Consider the following 23,047-nt stretch of genomic DNA (forward strand, 5'->3'; position numbering starts at 1 on the left):
TAATATTCATCTTGTACTAGGCTTTACCACGTGAAAAAAGCCCCAAGACGGCAAATTTTAAGACCATCTTTTTTTCCCCCCATCTCAAGAGTTGTAGGCTTATACCACAGGACACTGAGGCATCCTGGCAAGCCACCAGCAGACTTATGCTTGCCCAACAAACTTTTAGAACACTTCAACAATGTAGATAGATAACTTCATTTTTTTTTGCCTTGCCAAATCATTCCCTGTGCTTAAAACTTAACAATTGAGCCACAATGCACTTCTTTTAATTGCAAAAAAAGGTTTTATACAATAATGAAATTGTGTGGTCAATTTGCATGGATTTGCGCATCAGTTTGGAAGCCAACAGTATAAAGACAATTGCTAGCATCTAGGGCATTTCAAGTTTGAGGGACTAAGCTCAAAATGATGACGTGAAAAGAAGCATGAAGCATCCTGAGAACTTTTATTGCATACAAGATGAGCAAGAAAGAGGCAAGCAAAAAGGAATTGAGTAATTTTAGCCCCACATCTCAAGAACAATTAACAAGAGAGCTTTAAACATACTGGGGGGGAAGGCATAACATCAGAAGTCAGTAGCTGGATTTGGAAGATGAGCCAAGAAACAATTGTGACAAAGGGAGACACCTCGAGAATCTCTTGAATAGAAAAACTACAACAATTTAACCTTGCATCTGAGAGACAAGACATTCACAACAGGACACAGGCTGTCTTAGATCAACTTTATTATGTTATCAAAGTATGACAGTAAAATATTCAAAATCTATTGACCGCATTCATACACAAAAAGGGCATATAAAATGTTAGGTTTCAGAATATGTTCCATACAAAATACTGTTAAATGTAGAGCAGCAGAGTCATTGCCAAACATTCCCTGAATTTAAGAGGGCCTTGAACACACTGTGCTCCAAGAACTACCTTAATATCAAACATTCCTTCCTTTGGTCTGCAAGTCCATTGCAATTATTGCTAGTTATTGAAGCCTTCTGTGTTTTAAACAGAATCACATAGTGACTCTGAGCCACTTCAGAAGTATTACAACGACAGCTGAAAGCCCCTTCAGCATTTTCTATACATTTTGTCAAAAATAAACACATTTGGTCCTCAAGACTATTTTTGGTTTCTGAAAATATCCTGGAAGAATAAAACCTAGTAAAAGTTATGGAAAGAGAGAGACATGATCCATATGTGTTCATTATAACAAAGACATGTCAGTAAAATCAAAAAGTTTTCAACTGTGCAATGTGGCAAAGCACCAGAGTTACTCCTCTTAAGGAACTGTCACGTTCCCCTCTTCCCTTTAAGATGTAATTCTTCATACCCCTCTTTCCCCATAAAAATCTAGAATGCTCAAGTGCTACATGGAGGTAGCAAGCCTATAAAGAATGCTAAATACTCTTGCCTTGTAGAGGAATATGCCTGAGTAAGCACTTCTCAAAGGGCTGAGTGTAGTGGTTCAGTTTCAGTGATTAGAGTAATGTAGCTTGCTGCGTTCACTTCACAGCCACAAGTCTATCCCAATATGCAAGAAACAGAAAATGAAGGGGCTGAAGATAGTTTGGCAGAAAAAAAATCAGAGGTTCTGAACAGAAAACAGAGCTACAGTCTGTAGAACCATCAGATCAAACTCAGAAGCGCTGTGCTTGTGCTAACGGTCTCCACATTCTCAGACAATATTTCGTAGTAATAAATAGAAAGCCAAAACCAAGGCCTGAAGAACTTCCATATTCATCATTTTTACCAGAATAGCTAACAAGATTAAGCACAGACACTGTTGGGCTTGTCTACTAATGGAAAGCTAAGGATAAATATAGATAAATTGTTTACAAGTCTTCAGGTCAAGAGATGCAGTCAACTGATTTCAGAAACAATACTAGATCCCAAAAACTAGAAAAGAAATTTTTTGCACCCCAAAAGAGAAATATTAAAATTTAAAAAGCATGTTTTAGAACAACATATTTTGGAACTTCAAGCTAAACTCTTGGTATGAGACTGAGAATGTGATTAACTAAACAGGTAAGGAACTAAATGAAACTTAGATACATTCTCCAGATCAGGTTAAGAACTGTCTGCCTACGTCCTTTTTTCATTTTTCTGCCCTTGATGCTGTTGTTGGTAGCCTGCAATACAGCCTCCAGCTCTGCTCGTTCAAGTGCTTATTGACAGGCATTCTACTTCAGCAAGAAATAGATTGTGAAAAGCTGTTGTCTAATTTCTTTCTGTTGCAAAACAGTAACATATCAATTTATTCAAAAATTGAGTCAGACCAAAAGGAAGAGCTTTAACTTTGAGCAGTCTTGGAACACAAGCCTGAAGCTTATCCAGCTGACAGCCCTGCACAAAGTAGAACACTTGGCTGAAAGACTTGCGTGCTGCCTGCGTCCCACCCCTCCTCATTTCAGCAGTAACCAATTATAAGTGGCTTGGGACAGCACAGTAGTTTCTCTGGAGAGGTCTAGACAATATAGCTGCTGAACGATAGGTTCCCAGGCAACTGATGACAAGATACACATTCCATTTTTAACATCAGAAAAGTGTCTTCTCCCTCAACCAAAGTAATAGGGAAAAACGCAGGGGAAAAGTGAAGCTACATAAGCAAGTTAGAAACCTAGGAAGATATTTAGCTTATCCATGACCCTAGCTTGAGTTGTTCTGGATTTACAAATCATTTCTGAAATTAAATTTAAAGCTTTAAACCTACTTCCTGTGCCAAAAATATTTTTTTCAGTAATAAAGAGTTCAAACCTGTCATTTCAACATACCTTATTCTTATATTTGATGGTAGTAAGCATTTTATGCACGCTACAAAAATAGTTAAAGTTTACCCTTCAGAGAACTTCAGTTTCATAAGCAGTGAATCCCCAATGCTTCTCATGAGTTTCTAAAACTCATTTTTTCTGGAAGACCTAGCATTTTGAAAGCATTTAAAGATGTTTTCTGAGAACTAAGTAGAGTCTAACTGGGTGACTAATTTTAAAGCAAGCAAAAAGAATCTTCCAGTGACATTTTTCCAGTGGGACTTCTATAATCAAGGTTGTAAATACCATGGCCTTTACGCCATCATTTCTGTGTAGTTCAAAGCCGAAATATTTTTTCTAAACGCTGAATAAAACAGTACTGTAACGGAGTTGCATGTTTGGCAATTATCTAAACATTTAAGGAACAGAAATTGAGATCTCAACTTCTTAAAACAGCAATTATATAACTAAAATTCAGTTCCCATAGATTGTGTTTTGAAGTTTAAAGTTTCTTTTCAACTGAATGCAACATTTATCCAACCACTGCTTGGCCAGTAACTGAATAAGAGCTTAATTATTTGAGAACAAGTTTTGTATTTTATATCAGTGCTACGCTGGCTTCCACTCCCTGCCCTATCAGGAAATTCATTTCCCATTTTTAATGAATGCCCACCATCCGTTATCATTTCCATTACTGGAGATCTTTTGCAACCTGAAGTGCAATTCTGCACTGTATGTATTGTTTGCCTGCATTCAATTCTATTAGCTTTAATTTACATGCTAAAGAATTTACACAGCTAAAGAAGGGTATTGCAAGCCCCAGCCACAGCTGAACTTTTCTGTCATGGATAATAATGCACCAGGTGAGAACTCCTCAGATTCCTGATTAAGTCATTAGGCTCTAGAAGTCAATAAGCAAACAACTTTTTCCTCTTTCTTAAGAAAAAAGGTACTTAATAAGAACCTTCAAATAATTAACACATTATCTTTTTTCCCCAAAAAGCTGTAACAAAAGAATGGCTGGATGTGACAAAAGATCATCCAGTACCAGACAGACCTCTTGTCTATCTTACCTAGTAGATATGTATATTTACAAACTAAGGTAGTGGGAACTGTGGATATGCAAGAATATGCAAGACCCTTGAGAAGGAATTTGCTGTGCTTCTCAAATTGTTAATATCCTTCCCTTGTTTCATGGGAGTCAGATTGCAATCCTTTCCAGCCCTCCTACTCCTAACCCTAAAAAGGCCACACAAAGGAGAAATCACGTAGTACGTGCAAGGGGCCGCACAATCTCCAAACGAAAGTCTGTATGAATACTGGACACAATACTGGAGGCACCAAAGTGCATATTTGACCAGGTTTTCAGAATATGAAAACACCATGAAGCATCATGAACATACATCGGAGACAACCATTTAGGACACCAACCAATGTCTTGAACACAACCTTAAAAAAAACACAATAAATAATTCAAATAACTAAATTCCAAGGGATTAAAAGGCATTTCCCTTACTTAAGGGAAGGCATCACAGGTGAGGAAAATAATTGTCAACACAAGGTATCACAAATTGAAAAGCAGCTTTTTCACATAAGAGATAGTAGTATCGTTTGATAGCATTTGAATATGCTCATTTCCTGAAAGCTCAAATACCACCACTTCCTGTTTTTGCATGTCCACCCACTTTTGACATTGCAAGGCACTCTGTAAGTTTACTGTACCATCCCCATCACTGTAAATAATCTTGGGCTCTTTGTCAGGAAAACTTTCATAATGGAAGGAATCCGGTGTTTCTATGCCAGTACCATAAAGACAGTGTATGCGCACACCAGGTGGTGTCATCTGGTAGACCAAGGGTTCAGTGTCTTGTCTCATGAGCCAGCCATCTTCAAAATTGATGTCCCTGTAGAATTTTTGGTAATCCTGAAGGGTATAGTTGGCTGTAGGTGTGGTTACAAAGACCTTATCTGGAGGCCATGTGTAGTTGTAGGGGAGCATCCAATTTGTGGAAACCGCTGATCGCTGCTGGTCTCGAATCTTGAGTGAACTGATGACAGGTATTCTGTTGTTGTCACCTTAAAAAAAAAAAGGTAGAATTACATTATACATAAAACAGTGCATGATCTCACAACCAGAAGCAATTAGTACTGCTCAGTGATAAATCAAAAAATATTCCATTTGCTTACAGTGAAAATTGGAGAAGTTTTTCATTTTTGATTGTCTCAGTAATCGACTTCTGCAAACTAACTTCCAATAACTTACAAATTTACATACAAGTTAATAACTATGAATGACTGACAAACCAAGAGCACTGCTACCTTAAAGGTCTTAAATTATCGTATACCCAATAAACCTCAAAATTATTCCACTTTACCCCATTTAGGTTTAATACAGTACACTAATGCTTGACCAAAACATTTGAAGAACAAGATTTTTTAGTTGTTGACATCAAGTCTATACATTTTTCTTGGCAGTCTGTTCTAAAGATGGCTCAAATTAACATGGGATTAAGTTATAATTTATATGCTTTCTTCAGATTGTAACCACTGCTCATGTCTTTCTCCCCCAAATTAAAATCCACTTAATAAATAGCATACATAGCGATCACTGGAATTTATTTTTTATTTTTTTGAAACAGTTCTGAGATCAGAGTTCTTTTTTGTGGTGACTGATCTGACCTATTTTCCATCGCAGTGGCTAGCACTCCTCAATTCTCTTGACAACTGAAACTTGAATCCGATTTTTTGTTATTAGGTTCAGGTAGTTACAGCATGTCGTTATTCATGTCAACAAAACCTTAAAAATTGAAATACCAAAACTGCTGTTCCTGAAACAGCACCAAAGCATGTATTTATTTTTCAATTCCATAAGGTGGCACTGTTGGTTCAGCAAGACCAGCTAAAGCACAGTATTTACTGCCATTTTCAGGAGGATTGCATGGAGACATTACAAGCATAATCCTGAGAAACAGATAAAAAGGAAACTCAAGAGAGCACAGCAAGAATTACAGAAGTCCTTAAATGCATTTCACATTACTGTGTGGTATAAATACTTAGCTGTGCACACTCACCACTAAGCTACCAAATACTACTTGCAAGTTTTCAGCAATGAAATCCTGAATTCCAAACCTAAAAATTAGAGAAGTCTGTACCAAGTTTATTTCAAGCAGAATAAACAAGTACAGAACCTGACACTCTACTCCAGCCTTTTCTTTCAGAACTGCTTATCAAATCTTATACTTTTTTCCTGAAGTGCAGAAGTACTATAAGGTCAAGACCACACTTAGGCCAGCAGGCACCGACATTATAGAATATAAAATATTAGGTCTAAAGACAACGTTGTCAGCATTTCAAGCTGACAATCAGAAAAAAGAACAAGTCAACTTTGCGTCTGTGCTTGCCATATGTAAAACAGGAAGAGCATCCTCACTTTATTGGCAATAGAATTGTTGTAATAAAAATACCAATCCTGTGAAACACTTAAATATGTAGCAGTAAGCAGCACAGAAGATCTAGAGACAGTCTAGAGACAGTAATTTCCACTTGTGTGCTGCTTGCCACTTTGATAACAACCGTGGATTTAACATCAAGTCCTAGCCATTAACATACTATAAACAGGAAGGGGAACAGAAAGAATGCATTTCTGCTTGAAGAAAGCTTGCCTGATGTTTCCTCCAGGAACACAGTACTTTTGCTAAAGCAACGATTCTTCTGCATGCTAGTATCCTGATAATTTCAGAAACTAGCTAGACTAATGTAATCAAAACATTAACACCTGATGGTGGTGATTTTTTTACCTACAGATGTTTAGGAAACAGAACTAGCCTAAAAATGGGCATTCTGATACTATACTATGCCTCTTAAGTCTCCTGCATCTTGACTTTCTGCTCCAAACCATGAAGTTTAATACTACAGACATACAAATTAAGAGATGATTATGATTTAGTAGGAATCTAACTATTCATTAGACGTGTATAGCTAGCTGATTTGGATGAGATGTATTATAATGGATAAGCAAAATATGAAGCACTGAAATTTAATTCAAAGGAAATCCGAGACTGAAACTGTGTAGTCTTTTGGAGTTTTATGAAGGTATTTTTAACATTGCTCACTTCCTGCCCTTTCTATAGCATACAAACTTGTCAGACAAAGCCTGTGGAAAGAAGGAAGTCAATTTTTTTTTTTTTTTTTTTTTTATTTTATTTTACAGTGCCACTGCAATAGAGTTAACAATGTACAACTCAATACAAACATCTGATTTATTTTTTTTTAAATAACTGAGTTGTGCATTCCTGTTCAGAATCAAATTCCTTTGCTAAGCAAAGCATTCTTTTGATTTGTCCATGCATGGCTGGCAGTTGCTATGTGCTCTGCATTTTGATGAAGCCCATTTCTGATGTCAGCTTTGTTTGGGATGCAACTAATAACCAAAGCTAGCCAAACAAAAGCAAGGAAACAGCAGGACAGAAACATTGCAAATTAAATGCCAAAAGCACAAAATAATATTGTTTTGCTGTGAAATAGTTATGGTATAACATAATGTGGTAACTTAGCTTTCTCTCAGTTGTTTGCAGTTGCATAGTGAAAGACTTTTTTTTTTTTTTTTAAACCAAGCTATAACTTCAGCAGGCATCTGTGCTCTGGGCACCACACCACTTCTCCATTGCATCTACCAGTTCCCCTTTATGTTCATCTCAAGCAGCTGTATGATATTTAATCAAAGGCAACTACTGAATGCTCTAGAGTCCATGTTGGCTTAGCAATACTGAACAGAGAACAGTCAGGCTGCAGGCAGAAGCGACAGAAATAAGATGCAGCAGGTCAAACAGCAGCTGCTTGTGTCATCTGCTGAAAGGTTAAGAGGGGATGCAGCTCCTAGTTAAGGGATGTAAAAACTTGGTCCATTCCCATGAATGGAAAGACAGTCTGGCCACAGGACTTCAGACATCAAGTTGCCACCACTTACAAAAAAATATTTTTAACTTCGTAGTACTTCGTAGTTAACTGTAAGACCAGAGGATGAAAGTTGAAGGTACTATTTAGTATATTTCATACTACTTACAAAATACATTGCAAACCCTCAAATTACCTACCTGAAGCCAGCACACGGAGAGTTTTAGCTACTCCTCCCCACGGAGCACCTAGTGACACATAATCCTTTATGTACTTGTCTTTCCATTCCTGAGTCTGATGGTTGAGGAAGTACAGGGTATACATGTTACCCATACTGTGGGCAATTAAAACAACAGGACTTCCATACTGCTCATACATTAACTCTATCATCTTGCGAAGGGCCACAAAATAGTCTCCATTCTCATCTAAATGAGAAATACACAGGTCACACAGTTATAATCGCTAATTGTGGATGCCATCCTTCAACACAATTATTTAAAAGGTAATATTTTGAAGCAATCGAAACCAATGCATCTTTACATCAGTAATTTATGAAAGGCTGATGCTTTAAGACAGTTTCTTCCTACTTCTATGAAGCTTAAATATATTTTAAAACATTACTCCACTTTTTCCTACCTTTAAAATACATTTAAGATCAGATTTTCTGGGAAGTATCCCATGCTGATGGAATGCTAATTTTCCTCCCACAAAAATCAACAGTGGAATTCATTTGGAGTCTAGAATAATTGTGCTAATGCAGAGTTTTGAAAAAAAACAACTATCTGAACTTCCTATGAACTGCATTTTTTTCCCCCAAAAAATATAAGTTTTGTAAGTCCAGGAAGATTCATCATTTCATGAAAGTACAAATAAAGTTCAGATCAGTCTTTTAAAGTATGCATGAACCATTTAGCAGCACATCTTCTATAAGCAAAGTTATCCCTAAATAAGAGTTCTTGCAGATTTCTGCTGGCACAGTATACTTCATTTCTATTAGATGTAATTAAATGAGCTTTAAAATGAGGAGGGGAAAAAAAAAATCAATAATACCTTTCCATAACCCTGTAATAAGATACTAATTCTGTGTGTCAACTGCAACAGAAATTTAAAGCAGTCACATCAGAAACAAAAGTCATCATTATCGATTTTCCTTCAGGCAGTATTCCTGGATGCCAGGGCTACATGCTTCAGTTTTGTGGGCCAAAGCAAACTTGACACTAGAATATTAGTATTTATAAAACATATATACGATTTCTTCAATATGCTTCACAAGCTGTGAAGAATCTACAAACCACTTGTGCTCATGTGGAATAGAATAAGATGAAGAGTACTACGTTTTAACACTTACATAAAAACAAGCTTAGAAAAATGTAGGCAGCACCCCTCATTGCTCAGTTTTAAGGACATTAAATACAATTTATTCCTCAGGATACAGTCAAGGCAGTTCTGCTAGATTTGGTGTGACTCCAAAACCAGCAAAGTGATACCCTTAGCAAAGTTCTTTCTGAAGACTGATAATGTAGACTTTAGAAATTCCACTATTAATGCACCATAGGGAGGGGTGTTTTTGTGGAGTTTGGTGGGTTTTGGTTGTTTATTCTTTTAGGCAAATCTTAAGTAGCAAATCATTTAGAGGAAAAAAAAAAAAAAGACCATACCACAGAGCTTTCATCGGAGTCTAGGTGTACCCAGGCCCTAAGAACTAGTTCAAAATAAGGTTTTAAGTATAATAGTACAACTAGGATGGGGGGACAGGTGGGGGACAGGACCCAAAACTATTTACTTGCTTGGAGAGTCAAGAAAGTTTGTTCAAACAAGACATTTACTTGGTGCCTTTCGCCAGTCATAAGGTGCTCCTCTTACATCTTCATCACGTTTGTAGCCCCAGTCTACTAAACTCTGCACCAGCATATAGAAGTAGCTGCCTGTAGACATAAAATCAGAGAAATGTAACAGTGAAAAGATCAGCATTAGAAGCAGCCATCATACAATTACGATGCAAGTTCGGGATGCATTACCTATGATTCCGTATATTAGATGGACATTAAAACCCTAATCTTATCAATCTGACAATCTAAAAAGCTGCATATTAAGCAAAATGAGTTATGCTTACTGTCCCCGAAAAGAAAAACTACTATTCTTAAAAAATTCTTCCTAGTTGGCCGCAGCAAAACATGTCATACACAGCAGGGACTAGTTTTCCCTCAGCATAACTGACCATTGAACTGTTTAAAAGAGAAATTACTACATTACAGTCCTAGCTTATGTTCATTGCAGATTAACTTCAGTTATGGCATATAATACATTCATAAATGTTGGCAAATTCTGGATCAATTTTTATTCTTGGAAACAAAAAGCTTACAGCATACCCCAGGGCAAAACTGGAAGCTACCCAAAGTTATTTTCCTATCTATCAGTTAGCAGACTGAGACAGAACATAAAGCTTCAAAAGCAAAGAAGGGAAACACTCGCAGACTGACCGCAAGTATCTGTGTTAAGATGTTATGTATTACAGGCTTTGAAACATAGGATGCAAGTATTACCACAGTTAAGGGCACCTAGTAACACTTTAGGAAGTGAAACACTTTAGGAAGTCAAAACATCCTGTTGAATATCACAGCCATATTTACATTTTGATCAATGCCTCAATCCTTAGTCTTGAATGCTTGAATGTCCCTGAAACAAACAGAGGCGGTTTTAAATATGGCCCTATTCTACTTATCAGGTTTATGAAGCGAAGATCACCAAGCATAGTAGTGCCCTTTTGGAGACAGCTCACTATGGAAAAGAAAAAGAAGAAATACATGCAACTGAACAGGGACCATTCTACAGTGAAGCATTACTGGCTATTAAATTATTTAAGCCATTAGCCACAGCTAACAACTTCTCACATAAGGTTACCAGTATTTTCTGAAAGACTCCTGGGAAAAAAAAAAAAAGGAAACTGCAACCAAACACAGTAATGCAGCAATCTTTTGCAGCATGAATTCAATTATTCTGGCACTGACAAGAAACGGAGCTGCAAAGTGATCCCACCTCCCCCAAGTCCATTACCTCATTCTTGATACCAAAGAACGCCATGCTCAAAACTAAGCTGAAGAAATGTTTGTTTTGTATTTTGCTTGCTTGTCAAGGCTCACTAACACAATTTTCTAATCAATCCATCTCATTTTCTAAAGAGTCTTCAAGATGCCTACTCAAGTTTTATCCAGAGATCTTCAATCTGGCACAAGACTAAATAAGTTTTCTTGTCTCAACCCATCATGCCAAACAGTGGACAAAAAGATGTACAATCAAAACACTGAAAAGCCAAGTGAGCTATGTGCTACACTACTACAAAAAAGGTATTTCTACCTGTAAACAGAACTCAATTTGAAGTCAAATTTCAGTGGTTTGTTATATAAAGACATACTAGAAATCCTACAAGTGACAAAGCATTTCAAATATGCTTCTGCATACCAACGCTCCTTTTACTTGGGTCAAGAAATTCCAAAGAAAACGTCTGCCCAAAGCCTGGGACTCTGATATCCACTCCATCTGGTGGTTCTGTTATCTTACTCGTTCTATTATATACCAGTCTGGAAGAAAAAAAAAAACAGAAACATGAAGCATGTCATATTACCACATGACAGCTCTCAGCCACATTAGGTCTTTCACTGAGTGCAGTAACAAGAACTTTAAGTACTATTACCCAGAAGTAAAAAAAAAAAAAAAAAAAAACAGGCAAACATAAGAGTACTCTAATGGCTAAGTGGTTTTACAGTGCAAACAATTATTCTAATAAGTTTTTAGTTTTAGATTCAGCATATAAGGCATATCTTCTCTATTAATCTTAGAATACAGAATTATGCCTAGACTTCGACTTTAGAACAACATAAGCTTCTTAGTATAGTTCTACACCATTTCACCTTGCATCAAGCCACAAAACGGAGAAAACTTGTCAAGAATGTAAGAAAAAAGGTGCGGCAGTAGAAGATAAAATACCTTTAAAAATCAGATAACAAGAATTCCCCTAGTTAAAAATAATTTGTGTTTAATTACCAGCATAAGGAAGCATTTGCTATTTTTTGACTAATAACAATTGCTACCTCAGGTAACACATGTAGGCATGAAGTGTTTTTTAGATAATTCCCCCTCCCCAGGCTGCAGAATGTAAAGCATCAAATTTAAAACTTCACACTGATTTTCCAGCGGCCCACAAAAATTGAAATTCTGCAATTACTGTTCTTGTTTTTCCCATTGGTTGCTTTATGTTTTAGATCTGTTTAGTCTTTCAAAAGGAAGTGCTAAGCTGCTACTAATTAGCTATGCAGAATCAGTTTTCTATACACAAATAACGCAATGAAAGCTAGTTAGGAAAGATACAAAGTGTTATCTTTGACAGAAGGAACATTGAGTTTAGAAAGATTTTTAAATCTAAAAGTTTTCAGCTAAGAAACCAAGTGACTTATCCCTCTGGCATTCTACTTATATTATAAAATATATTTGTGTCCATATGTTTATAGTACTCACAAAGCTACAGGCAGAGATTTGCTGGAGACATAACATTACTTGGAAGAGGCTAAGATCAAAAATTACTTTGAAGCCACACAAAGTTGAAAATGGAAAATGATTAACAGATTATTTTAAGATGCCACAGCACAGTGGCAAGATGCCCTTCCTCCCATTCTTGCAAATGGATTTCAAAACAGAAGATAAGAAAAACTGAGCCTTTATGTCAATTCTGCTCTATATCTTTAAAAAATATACATCCTTTTATGTCAAAGTTAATACTGCAATGCACACAACCTGGGACCTCCAGCAAGTACTCTCGCTTATCAGTTCTAGCACACTCCAAACAAATGCAGTCATGCTTTGGCTCATGAATTCCTAATTGCAACTTAAAGTGCTGATACACATTCACATGGTGTTGCATTCTTGAATGCATTCATACACTACTCTTGGAAGCCTTTACATTTTTCATACTCCTCTTTCCTTGAATACTCAGTATTACAGCCCATAAAACCATAGAAAAGCCACAAGGGATTCTGCCTAACCAAGAGAAGCAAAAAATGTTTATTGAGGAGGCACTGCAAAGCTGTCTTTCCATACCATAAGAAGTTGTAGCAATTTTAGTTCATTAAGAGAAAGATTTATTTAATCACTACTTGCAATACTGTGATTTTCAACATCATCCCAAAAAGGATAAAGGGATTTTGGATTTCAATCCCATGTCAATGCCTTTCACGTGCTATGAGTTTCTGTCAAATCCATAACTTATTATTAAATAGTGGTCAATTTTTTAATTGCACAAACTAAATATTTTTTTCCTTAGAGATATTTATGATTTTTACATGAACATTAATGAAGCAATAAGTGATAAAATACCCCATAAACTTTAAATATTGACAATTTGTAGAGCTAAAATAATTCTGGTAAAACTTCCAGACTGCACTTAAAGGATCCCAGGTATCTCAGCTGCCCATGAAACTGCTCTCTGATGACATACTGCCAGGAAAAGTGCAAGCTCACATTCCTATCTTTCCTTTTCTCAGCTGCCCAATGAATCTCCTTCCCACTTACTCATCAAAACAGCAGCAAATGTTCTGCTTTAGATAAGCCTACAGAAGTCCGGTAAGTGCCCAAGCCAACACATGGTAACTGGTAGTACAGGGAGGTGGCAGAAACTAAGAGAATCTCATTTTCTTCAGGGGTGATGAACTACTACTGCACATGCAACAGAGCCACATCCTCCCAGTCAGCCTGTTACTCTGCCTAACAGAAATCCAAGTCATTTCTCTCATTGCTCTTGAATCAAAAAAAGAAACTTAAGGTGGCAGTTCTGTACAAAGCACGTCAGCTTAGGGGAAGGAGATAACTGCAAAGAGCAACGTATCTGGTCTTACCTGATATTATCAATCCAGCAGTCAATGATGACAGGCAGGAGCAATTCTAAATTCAGCCAGAGTGTAAAATAGCTGTCAGTTTTCTTAGAGCAGAGATAGTGCACTACTGATGGCTTATCTAATTTTGCCTCCAGCTGATTACCTAAGTCCCCCGGAACTGAAAGATATAAAAAGGAGACACTAAAATGAAAGGAGTATAACATTTTCGGTTATAACATTGTAATGCTGCAGTCCTCACATGCAGTATCACTGCATTCAGACGTAATAGTTAATTATTTTTATCCAGTTAAAGGGAGTATTGCATACGTATTTCCCACAGAAGAAATTTAATTTCTCAAAAAAAAAAAAAAAGAAAAAAACATGAGCCGGGGAGCCACCATGTAAGATAACTCCGGATGAATAGTTCCTAACTTCAAAGAACAGACAGTACAGGAACAGGTCAGCTTAAGCCATAGGTATGAAAAACACATTGTCTCAGACATTGCCAGAATTATTCGTGTTTTAAAATGCAAATTGAGTCAGAAGGATTTTTTTTTTCCTGCAGGTAATACAATTGAACGTCTTTGTTCTTTTTAATGAGTTGTCTGCAAACTGAATTTGACACAAAAGTGAAAGTAAAATTTAAATGGAATTATCACCTCCTACGGCACTTCTATTACACTAAATTTAGTTGGCTAGTGTGCTAATCCAAATGTGTAGTTTCATATTATTATGAGTCAGGTTTGGACGCCACAGTTTTGGTCTTTGTAAATGTTTTGATACACTACTGATGTAAGGGAGGAATACTTGGAGGGAAGGTTCTTATATTTGCACCTTCTCCAAAGTACACTGTTCTTAATTTAGCATATGCTAAATGCCCATACTCCTTTGTTTTCCTTTATTTTAAACACAAAATAAAAGACAGTTCTAATTTTGAAGTAAGAATTTCCTAAGCTTAAAAGTACCACTGAAAATTTCAGCAACAAATCCCCATATAAACTTATATTTTATATCTCCCCCCGACTGGGAAGGCAAAAATACTGCATTAACTGAAAAGCTGGGCACTTCTCATGATTTTTTCCACCTTTTCAGCTCCTTTCTCCCCCTCTCCCATCTGCCCACTGCTCCCTACCCCAACATGTACCTTTTGTGGGTTTCCACAGCTGTATCCTATTTACGTGTCAATATTTTATTTTGAAGATTTAGATGCAGGCCTATCCATACAGTTGCTCTCCCTCCTCTCTGCCCTTTAGTAAGGAATTTTATCAAAACAATTAAGGCTTACAGAACGCTGATATTTAGCCAGGGCTTTATATCTCTTAGGGGAACATTCAGCTAGAAAGCGAGATATGGTTTCAATGACATTTACTGCAGAACTGAAAAAGAATGGAACTTCAGGCCAAGTACAGACGGTGACAACCACACTCTTCCTACCTTCAGCCACCACAGATTGTGGCCCACCACGAGACATACCTCAGGATTTCTTTATTGCCTGCCCCTACTTACTCGTTAGGTGTTTAGTGTTTTTGTTTCTGTACTCTTAAGTGAAACGTTAAAAGATCCAGTAGCTGACCACAGTTAAATTTAGGTCATATTTCAAGGACACTGATTTACTGGAAAGCATAATAAGGAAGATTGTAGCATTGCATCACACCCTAGAAAAAGTTTACTGCAGTTCAGTCTTGTAACCTCACAAAATGCTGTATAGTTATTGCTTATAGAAGTATAAGGCAACAGCCTGTTCCACAATCTTGTGCCTGTTCTGGCCGCTGTATCAGTGCTCTCAATTACAAAAAGAACGGAATGTAGTTCTATTTATATCAATCATTCATGGCTGGCCAGTTTCAGCAGCAGACCTGCCAAGGACAAAACAGGTTGATTTTGTGTTCAGTTCCAAAGCAAAACAAAGTACACGAGTGACATTCTGTTCTATCCTGGAACCTCCTTTCCTTTGGTAAAAATCAAGTTCTTCCAGCAAAGATACCTTTGAAAGCTTAGGCAAACACCTGGAATGTTATTTAGAGTTTTAAGAACTTTTTCAAACAGCACTTAAATAGTCATAAGCACAGGAGTTTGGAGTAGGAAGACTCACAACTCTGAAGATTAAAATAAAGATACATTTACAAACAAGAATACTGAAAGCAGGAAACTGTATAAGGTCTCCCTTGGAGTTACTGGAGTGCTTTTAGATTAACTGCAAGTTTAATTTGGTTAGAATATTTTATCCTCAAGCTTCTTGATGAAACAGGCTGTGCTCTTATGTCCACCACAAAGATGAGAATCATTACATACTAGTTTTTGCTCACAAGATGACAGTGAACAGATTAGTTAAGACGTGGTAATTTTATGTAATCCTAAACAAAAGCTAAGGGACAAGTGCCAGGCTACAGTACCGCAGTTGAAGTATCACGCAAAGGTATGATGTCTGTTTGTTTATAAAGCAGATATTAACACAGAAGTCTCCTTTCAGGTTTATGCTTTCATATTGTCGATCTGCTAATCACTACATTCACAACTGGCGTTTTGTTTTCAAAAGTATATTCTGCAAGCTAAAAAGGGTTTGTGATAAAGCTATGGGGAACAAAAGGAAAATTCTGACTTTCCAAATTATGAAGATAAGTATATAATACCTTCAGTCTTCACCCACACAATTTAACAGTGTTTATGATTTACAGTTGGCTGGAGAACCACTTCATGACTTTTTGAAAAGCAACAGGTTAGAAAGCTCACACAAGATGAATTCTGTAGGATAAGGACATACCTTTCTGATTTTTCCGAAATGGAATTTGAAAGCAGTCAGAGGAAAAAAAATCCCCTTTGCTTTCAGACCATACACAGAAAATACCTGTGGGCAGAATAAGTACTTTTTGTCATCATCCTCATACCTACCAATAGGTAGCATTTCCAGGCCTTTTTGCTAGAATTATTGCTGATGGTTCTCACTTTTTAAAGCCCACAGACTGACTCCATAAATTTATAAAATAACTGGCAAATGAAGTTCTGCAAAATACATTGGCACTAGTTAAAACTGAACATCCAGAAAAAGATTTCAAGCAGTACCATTGCTTCCCTAACTTGCAGTTGTGTAATGCAGGTGTTAACTAATGAACTGCAACACTTGGAAACAAACAGGGATTTCACATTGGGCAGAAAAAAAGTTTCCATCAGATTTGATGATCTGTAAGTTTTAGCATTACTCTCAGTTTTCACAAAGACTGTAATCCCAACAGAACTCATTCTAATACATTTATGAACCTAATTAATTTCCAATATTATGATATCCTTCACTGATTTTTGCCTCAACTTCCTTGATAAAATTAGTAGATCTCCTTCCATGATGTGTATTTGTTTAAGTTTTATGGAAAGCACATTTACAAATACAAGAGCTTAAGAGGATACAACTTTTCCAAATCTGAGAATTCTAACAACCACCTTTAGGATACATTGATACTCCTGTCTATCACTCCGCTAAAGAATTAGTGACTGATTGACTTCCCAGTACAAGACAATAAGTAAACTGCACTCTGGAAAGTGACTTGCCTCAGTACCCCTCAGGAAACTGAACAGTCAACAAAACCATAAAGAAAAGGAATAATCCTTTACGATTTTAAGTTTCCTTGGTACTTCTTTTTCCCAAATTTTCCAATCTGGTAACTGGGGAAAAAATCAGCTTTGAATAAAGAGGCTATCAGCTGGTACTTTTTTTTTTTTACTGCATTTATCTAAGTGGATATGCCTTTGGATAAATATCAGAACTTTCTTACTAGCTAATATTTCCTCAAATAATTGTGAAGTTTTGGTTACAGAAATTACCCTTCCTTCAGATCAAACCAAATTATCTGGAAAATTCATTTGAAACTGACTACAGTTCTCTAGGGAGAACGTCTCAAAGTTGCTTATAGACTCAGTGATAGACTTCTACAAAAAAAGGCTTGTGTTTAAAATTAGGAACAAGAAAGCAAACAAGATCTCACATGATACTTCTAGATACCTCAGATCACATGAGGCATGAACAGTTAAATCACTCTTGACATTAGCCAGCTGACCATACAAACACACGCCCCTCAATTAGCAGTCAGCAGAAATTCAGACAAACCTCTTTTGCATGTAAATCAATTATTAACAAACTTCATTTAGGCATCTTTCTAGAAAACTTTAGCCAAGTACCTAACAAATTGTTTGCAGAAGGTATCAGAACATTGATATAGTAATTGTGTTGAGTCAGCTGTAAAAGGTAAAGAGTTCAGTGAATCCACTGCTGATCTTATAAGGACAGGTTATCGACCCCAAAATTGATAAGGCATAGTACATAGTGACTGTGGATGGACTATGTGAGAAAATGAGGTGGGAAGAACAGTAATAAAGGAAAAGAATAAAGGAACGTCTTACTAGAAGACAAGCAGGTTGAATACATAACCAAACTGATAAAAGAGTGCAAGATTATTATAATTGTGTGTAAACATGAAGCAGATATCTAGAAACATCAGCACATAATAAATTATTATTTTCAGAGATCGATATTGTCAATAGAGTAAAGGTATTAAGTAGGCTGTCCTGGTTGTTACAGGAGATTTTTGTGTATGAATATATTGGCCTGGCTGAATAGGAACACTTGGGGAAAAAAAAAAAAAAAGGAAAAATTCAGTAGCATAAGTAGTTCTCTCTTCCCCAAAAACACTTGAGGGAATAACTCCAAGACAGTCATCTTAGATTTTAGCAAACACTGTCTTCGATATCACACTTTCAGGCAGGGCTTGGGAAGTAAAGTTCTGAGTTTTGACTTTTACCTTATTCTTCCCTGGTTCCACTATAATATGAATACACTTTGGTGCCTTATTTTAAATCTCAGGGAAAGCTGAGCCAATTGCATTAGAGCTTTTTTGCTATCAATTACTACCAACATCAGTTTGGTTCCTAGTCTTGCTTCTTTCATATGTACAAACATGATCTTAAGACATATTTCGTGTTCAGACAATAACTCCTGCTACCAAGACACCACTTGATGATGCACAGACCAGCTTTAGAAAACATCTTAATCTAAACAGAGAATTGCCACTCTCCGCATTCCTTGCGCCAGCTCCTTCATTAAGCCAATTCAGCTACAAAAATTACTCACTTCTTCCTCAACAGGTTAGTTCTCTCCTGCTTTAGCAGACAAATGACTTTACAAAGTGGCCAATACATTGGCACAATAAAAGGAGAAAGAGCACTAATGATCTATTAGATTGGCTTGGCTGTTTCTCAGACCCAAACTTAGGCCAGTTAGGTAGCTCCACGAATCTGAGATCTGTCATCAATGCAGAAAGAAAATCTCAGCAGCCATCTGAGGGTATTGACAGGGTTGTATCCAAGCAGCTGATCTGTTTGCAGATTTGAGAGACTTCCTGAAGAGTTATTTGCTATTTTCTGGGGAGCAAAATGACATTATCCACATAAAAGCAACGTCCCATATTTGCAGACTACTGCTCTGCTTCCTTCTCCATCACCTGAATAAGCACAGGCTGCAGCTGCAAGTTCAGTCATTACAGGAAAGTTCTGAAAACAAGTTACACTGGGTCTTATGACCATCACTGGTCTAAAGACATTTATGAAACGATCATTATGTTGACAACATTCCTTTAGACAGCATTCCTTCCTTCTTTATTCCTTAAGATCAGATGGCCAACTTGCCATGAACAGAATAAGACAAAACTTCCAACTCCTTTTTCTGCTTAGATGACTTTAAAAAAATAAAAACAGACCAAGAGTGTATGTGCAGATCATGAGACCACACTTACTACAAAATAAAAATATGTTTAAAATTGAAGACATATGAAGAATTAAGGGTCTAGACGCCAGCCTGATAAATCAGGAGAATCAGCACTGTCCCCATCTTACAAGCCCAAGGTGGTTTTGGAGTCTCTGTACAACCCATATCATACAGCCTGCATACACCTTAGTCTCCTGCATGTGTGATTCCAAGTCAATGCATGTTTTTTTTTTCCACCCTTCTTTCTCCCAAACACCTCTGCTAAGCCAGCACTTAGAACACCTCCCTAAATGACTGTCCTAAATCTTCCTACCATCCTCATAGCAGTAATTCCTAAAAAGCTTATCTTAACATGTCACATATACAAGAAGGGTGAAGAAAAGGTCATGAAAAGTTAACTAGAATCAGTATGGCAACATTTCATACAGGGCCAGCGAGTGACCGACAGTCACTCCTTCCTCTCCTCCTTTATTTGCTTGACCTTCACTTGCCATGTCATGTCTAATTGAAGCTAAGCTCTTGGTGCAGGTGTTTTCACAAAGACGTTGATTTATACGCATCAAAAACCCCCTGGTATTTTGCAAACATAAGTTACAGCAAGTGACTGCCTAAGAGCACCTGCCTTCCCGAACATACCGACAAGCCTGAAAAATTACTCACGTTAAAACCAACTGAATCTTCACTTTCTGGATAGATCAGGACTGGACAGCAGAAAAATTTTAGAACAGACACTAGAATAGTAAAAGATACAAGTTCTATAATGTTTGATAAAAATTAACAGCAAGAAAATCTGTTTTGTAAACCACTCACTGATGAGTCCATGGTTAGCCACACATCGTTTACCCAGAGTTTCTCTTATGAAGAGAAAAATAGGTCAACCATTGTTTTTTTAAAACATTCTTAGGTAACGTATATGCGTATAATAGATCCATCAGTGAGAACTTGATGCTACTATATTCAGTATCCCTTATCCCAATTGCTTTTAAATCTTCCTTGATTCCTTTGTAGCTAGAGTTGAATATTAGGCAACTAAAATTGTCCTCTTCATCAGGAAGAAGCTTGCACTGAAGTGCCAAAGCTTATTGCTGAAACCCAGTGTTACAGAGTGGAGAGACAGCATAAAAGATTGCTTCTAGCCTTCAGAGACAGAACTCAGAGGACCTGTGTTCAGATTTTAATTCCAGCCTCTTATGAAATACTTTTGCTGCTTCTTCTTGTGGCAAATCTTCTTGCAAATCTGCATCCTCTCAGTTAGCTCAGCCGCCCGTGAAGAACTGTGAATTTGTACATGATGGGCTTGGCAGATAAACAATGCCTTCTGAAGAAGTTCTTGTTCAGCATTTACCCTTTTCCATCAGAAATTTGTAACAGTAGTAAAAAAAAAAAAAGTCAACAGAACCTAAGCTATTGTATGTAAATAGAGCTTAAACCAAACAGGATGCCTCTGATTGTCTCTCTCAATGTTTTCCCATTTTCTTCTCCCCCTTATCATTATCAGACCATCCGCTTACAAGACTGTCTACTGACATTAATATCACCACGTGCACCTGATCAGTGGGGATGTTTAGGAACTACAATTTCAGTAGGCAAATTACTCTAACATTTAACGTTTACTCACAACTCTTACCAATGGACACAGAGGGCAGCTAACGTAATTACTCCGGACTTACAAGAACGCTTTCTACATATCTGTTAGTAACGACTTGGCACTCCCAGGCCAGCACTCCACACCAGTCTCTATGCCACCAGATGCAACAAGGCTGTCCCCAGCCCAACCTCTTGCTCCTGTCAAACCCCAAGGAGAGCTAGGGGCACAACAGCAGCCCGCCAGGAGCCAGTGGCCGGGCGGGGAGCAGCGCAGGGCCGGGCCCCAGCCCCGGCTCACGGCGAGGACCCCAAAACCCCCCACCATCACCCCACAGGGGGCCCAGCCCGGCTCTTACCCAGCACCACGGGCGGCCCCACGGGCCGGCGGCGCGGCAGGCAGCCGCCACCGGGGCAGAGCAGCAGCAGGAGGAGGAGGATGCTGAGGAGAGAGCTCCCTCCCGGGCGCGGGAGGAGCCTAGCGCCGGCCGGCGGCACCATTACCCCAGCGCATAACCCCGCGGCCGGGAGCCGGCGGCACGCCGTCCCCTACCCGTCCCGTCCCGTCCCTCTCGCCCAGCGGGGCCGCCCGGGCTGAAAAGAGTTCGCTCCGCCCCGGCCCGGCCCCGGCCCGGTGCCCGCCCCCGCGAGGAGTCACCAGCCGAGCGCGGAGAGCCCGAGCGCGGATTGCCGAGCTCCTTCTTTCTCCCTCCCCGGCCTCCGGTGGCGGCTCCCGGTCGCCGCCTCAGCCGCGCCGTGAGGAGCGAAGCGCCTCACGCAGCTGCAGCCACGGTCGTGAGATCGTGACGGGGCCCGAAGCCGAAGTAAGGGGTGTTTGCATGTAAAATCAGGGCAGAAAGGCAGATAGCGCATGAGGGGTGAGGTCTGTGTGGGTTAGGGAGAAACACACCGTCCTACAGCTGTGAATTTTCATATTGCAAAGTCACAAACACATCCAGTATCAAAGGTTACAGGCGATGCAGTACTTCATGTTACTCAGGTGTACTGACTAGCGTGACAGCTAATTGGTACACAGTATCATTGAGGCTGGGTGTTTGCCAATATTCAAAAAAAAAATTTTTAGATCTTTATCCACGTAACAAGAACAGGTAGATGTGTAATGACACGATTTTAAATCCCAAAGGGACATGAGCCTTCATGCTTTGGCAATGCTGGTTACTAGAAGTTGTCTGCTCAGCCTGAAGTGTGGTGGGTAGTTGCAAAGGGGACAAGGAAAGGTATCCATAGAAGCACAAACTACAAGGGGGAAAATAAAATGGTACTTGGAACCAGTGTAATCCCATCTCGTGACTAGCCATGATCACGTCAATGGGCAAAGCAAGGCTTCCTTGGTTCACTCCTGCATCCAGCCCTACTGAGAACATACACTGAGCCAGGTGTTACCGCTTCATGCTCAGGGTAACAGTATTTCTGATGGGGTTACTTAGCAACAAGGGCACCTTTATATCTGCTTTAGAGCTTCCTACGTCCTTTGGTGTGCCTGCTAATTTGCAGAAATATGCCTGCCTTGAATGGGTTACACACCAGCACGAACAGTATCTCAACATTGGAGTGAGACGCTAAAAGTAGAAAACTACTTTTCATTGACCTACGTATTTCAACCAGCTATATATACACCGTAAGATATAAAAATGTAGCTGTTATTGCCTCACTGACTTCATTATTCAAGATTTGTAGTTCTGCAGAAAGACACATCAAAAATATTTACACATGAAAGCAGAATCTGGAAAAACAGGCACACAACCTGTTGACTGGAATTCAGAAAAATGTGAGGGGGTTGTTGTGGCATTAATGTGGAAGGAGGAGGATATATCCTTCTGAAATTAGAAGAACAAAATTCAACAAAGCACTCAAGGAAGGCAACACTAAGTCTAAATCTAGGATTGTCTTTCTCCAGGCAGCTGCCACACCTGTTATATTTACACTAAGTGGAAAGGTGACAACATCCAACAAAACCAAAGGCCTGCCTCCGTCCCAAAGACAGGTGCTTAGTCACCACACAAGTGTTGACTTGAAATGACCTCCTACTAAAGCAAACGACAGGGTGTGCAAGTATGACTGTCTGTAAAAGTGGTTGCAACACTGATCCTTGTGTAGGAATTAAATGTTACAAAATGCAGTGAAAGACCTTATGGAAGGGTAAAGCTGTGTTTAAAAAATAAAATAAAAACAGTCACTCAGTCATTCTCTCATAC

The 23,047-nt window shown here is 38.4% G+C and overlaps 1 protein-coding gene and 1 long non-coding RNA gene across 5 annotated transcripts in view; one reads left to right on the forward strand and one right to left on the reverse strand.

The window, feature by feature from the left end:
- LOC106043098 (uncharacterized) overlaps positions 1-23,047 on the forward strand; it is a 139,629-nt gene that overhangs the window by 70,275 nt on the left and 46,307 nt on the right. The window lies entirely within an intron of this gene.
- PLA2G15 (phospholipase A2 group XV) lies at positions 712-21,423 on the reverse strand. The gene is made up of 6 exons (XM_013192358.3): positions 21,191-21,423; positions 13,520-13,676; positions 11,094-11,212; positions 9,461-9,559; positions 7,835-8,059; positions 712-4,817 (listed from the first exon to the last, which is right to left on the reverse strand). The coding sequence occupies exons 1-6, from the start codon at positions 21,330-21,332 to the stop codon at positions 4,306-4,308; spliced, it is 1,254 nt and encodes a 417-aa protein (XP_013047812.2). The 5' UTR covers positions 21,333-21,423; the 3' UTR covers positions 712-4,305.

The sequence above is a fragment of the Anser cygnoides genome, chromosome 12 (assembly GCF_040182565.1).
Source record: "Anser cygnoides isolate HZ-2024a breed goose chromosome 12, Taihu_goose_T2T_genome, whole genome shotgun sequence".
NCBI classification, from domain to species: domain Eukaryota; kingdom Metazoa; phylum Chordata; class Aves; order Anseriformes; family Anatidae; genus Anser; species Anser cygnoides.

Excerpts from the sequence above, each read along its gene's own strand:
- PLA2G15 (XM_013192358.3), bottom strand. The coding sequence starts at position 21,332 with ATGGTGCCGCCGGCCGGCGCTAGGCTCCTCCCGCGCCCGGGAGGGAGC. Across the intron at positions 8,060-9,460 it reads TGACTGGCGAAAGGCACCAA|ATGAGAATGGAGACTATTTT; the intron begins GTAAATGTCTTG and ends TTTCTCATTTAG. Across the intron at positions 4,818-7,834 it reads TCTCCGTGTGCTGGCTTCAG|GTGACAACAACAGAATACCT; the intron begins GTAGGTAATTTG and ends TTTTTTTTTAAG.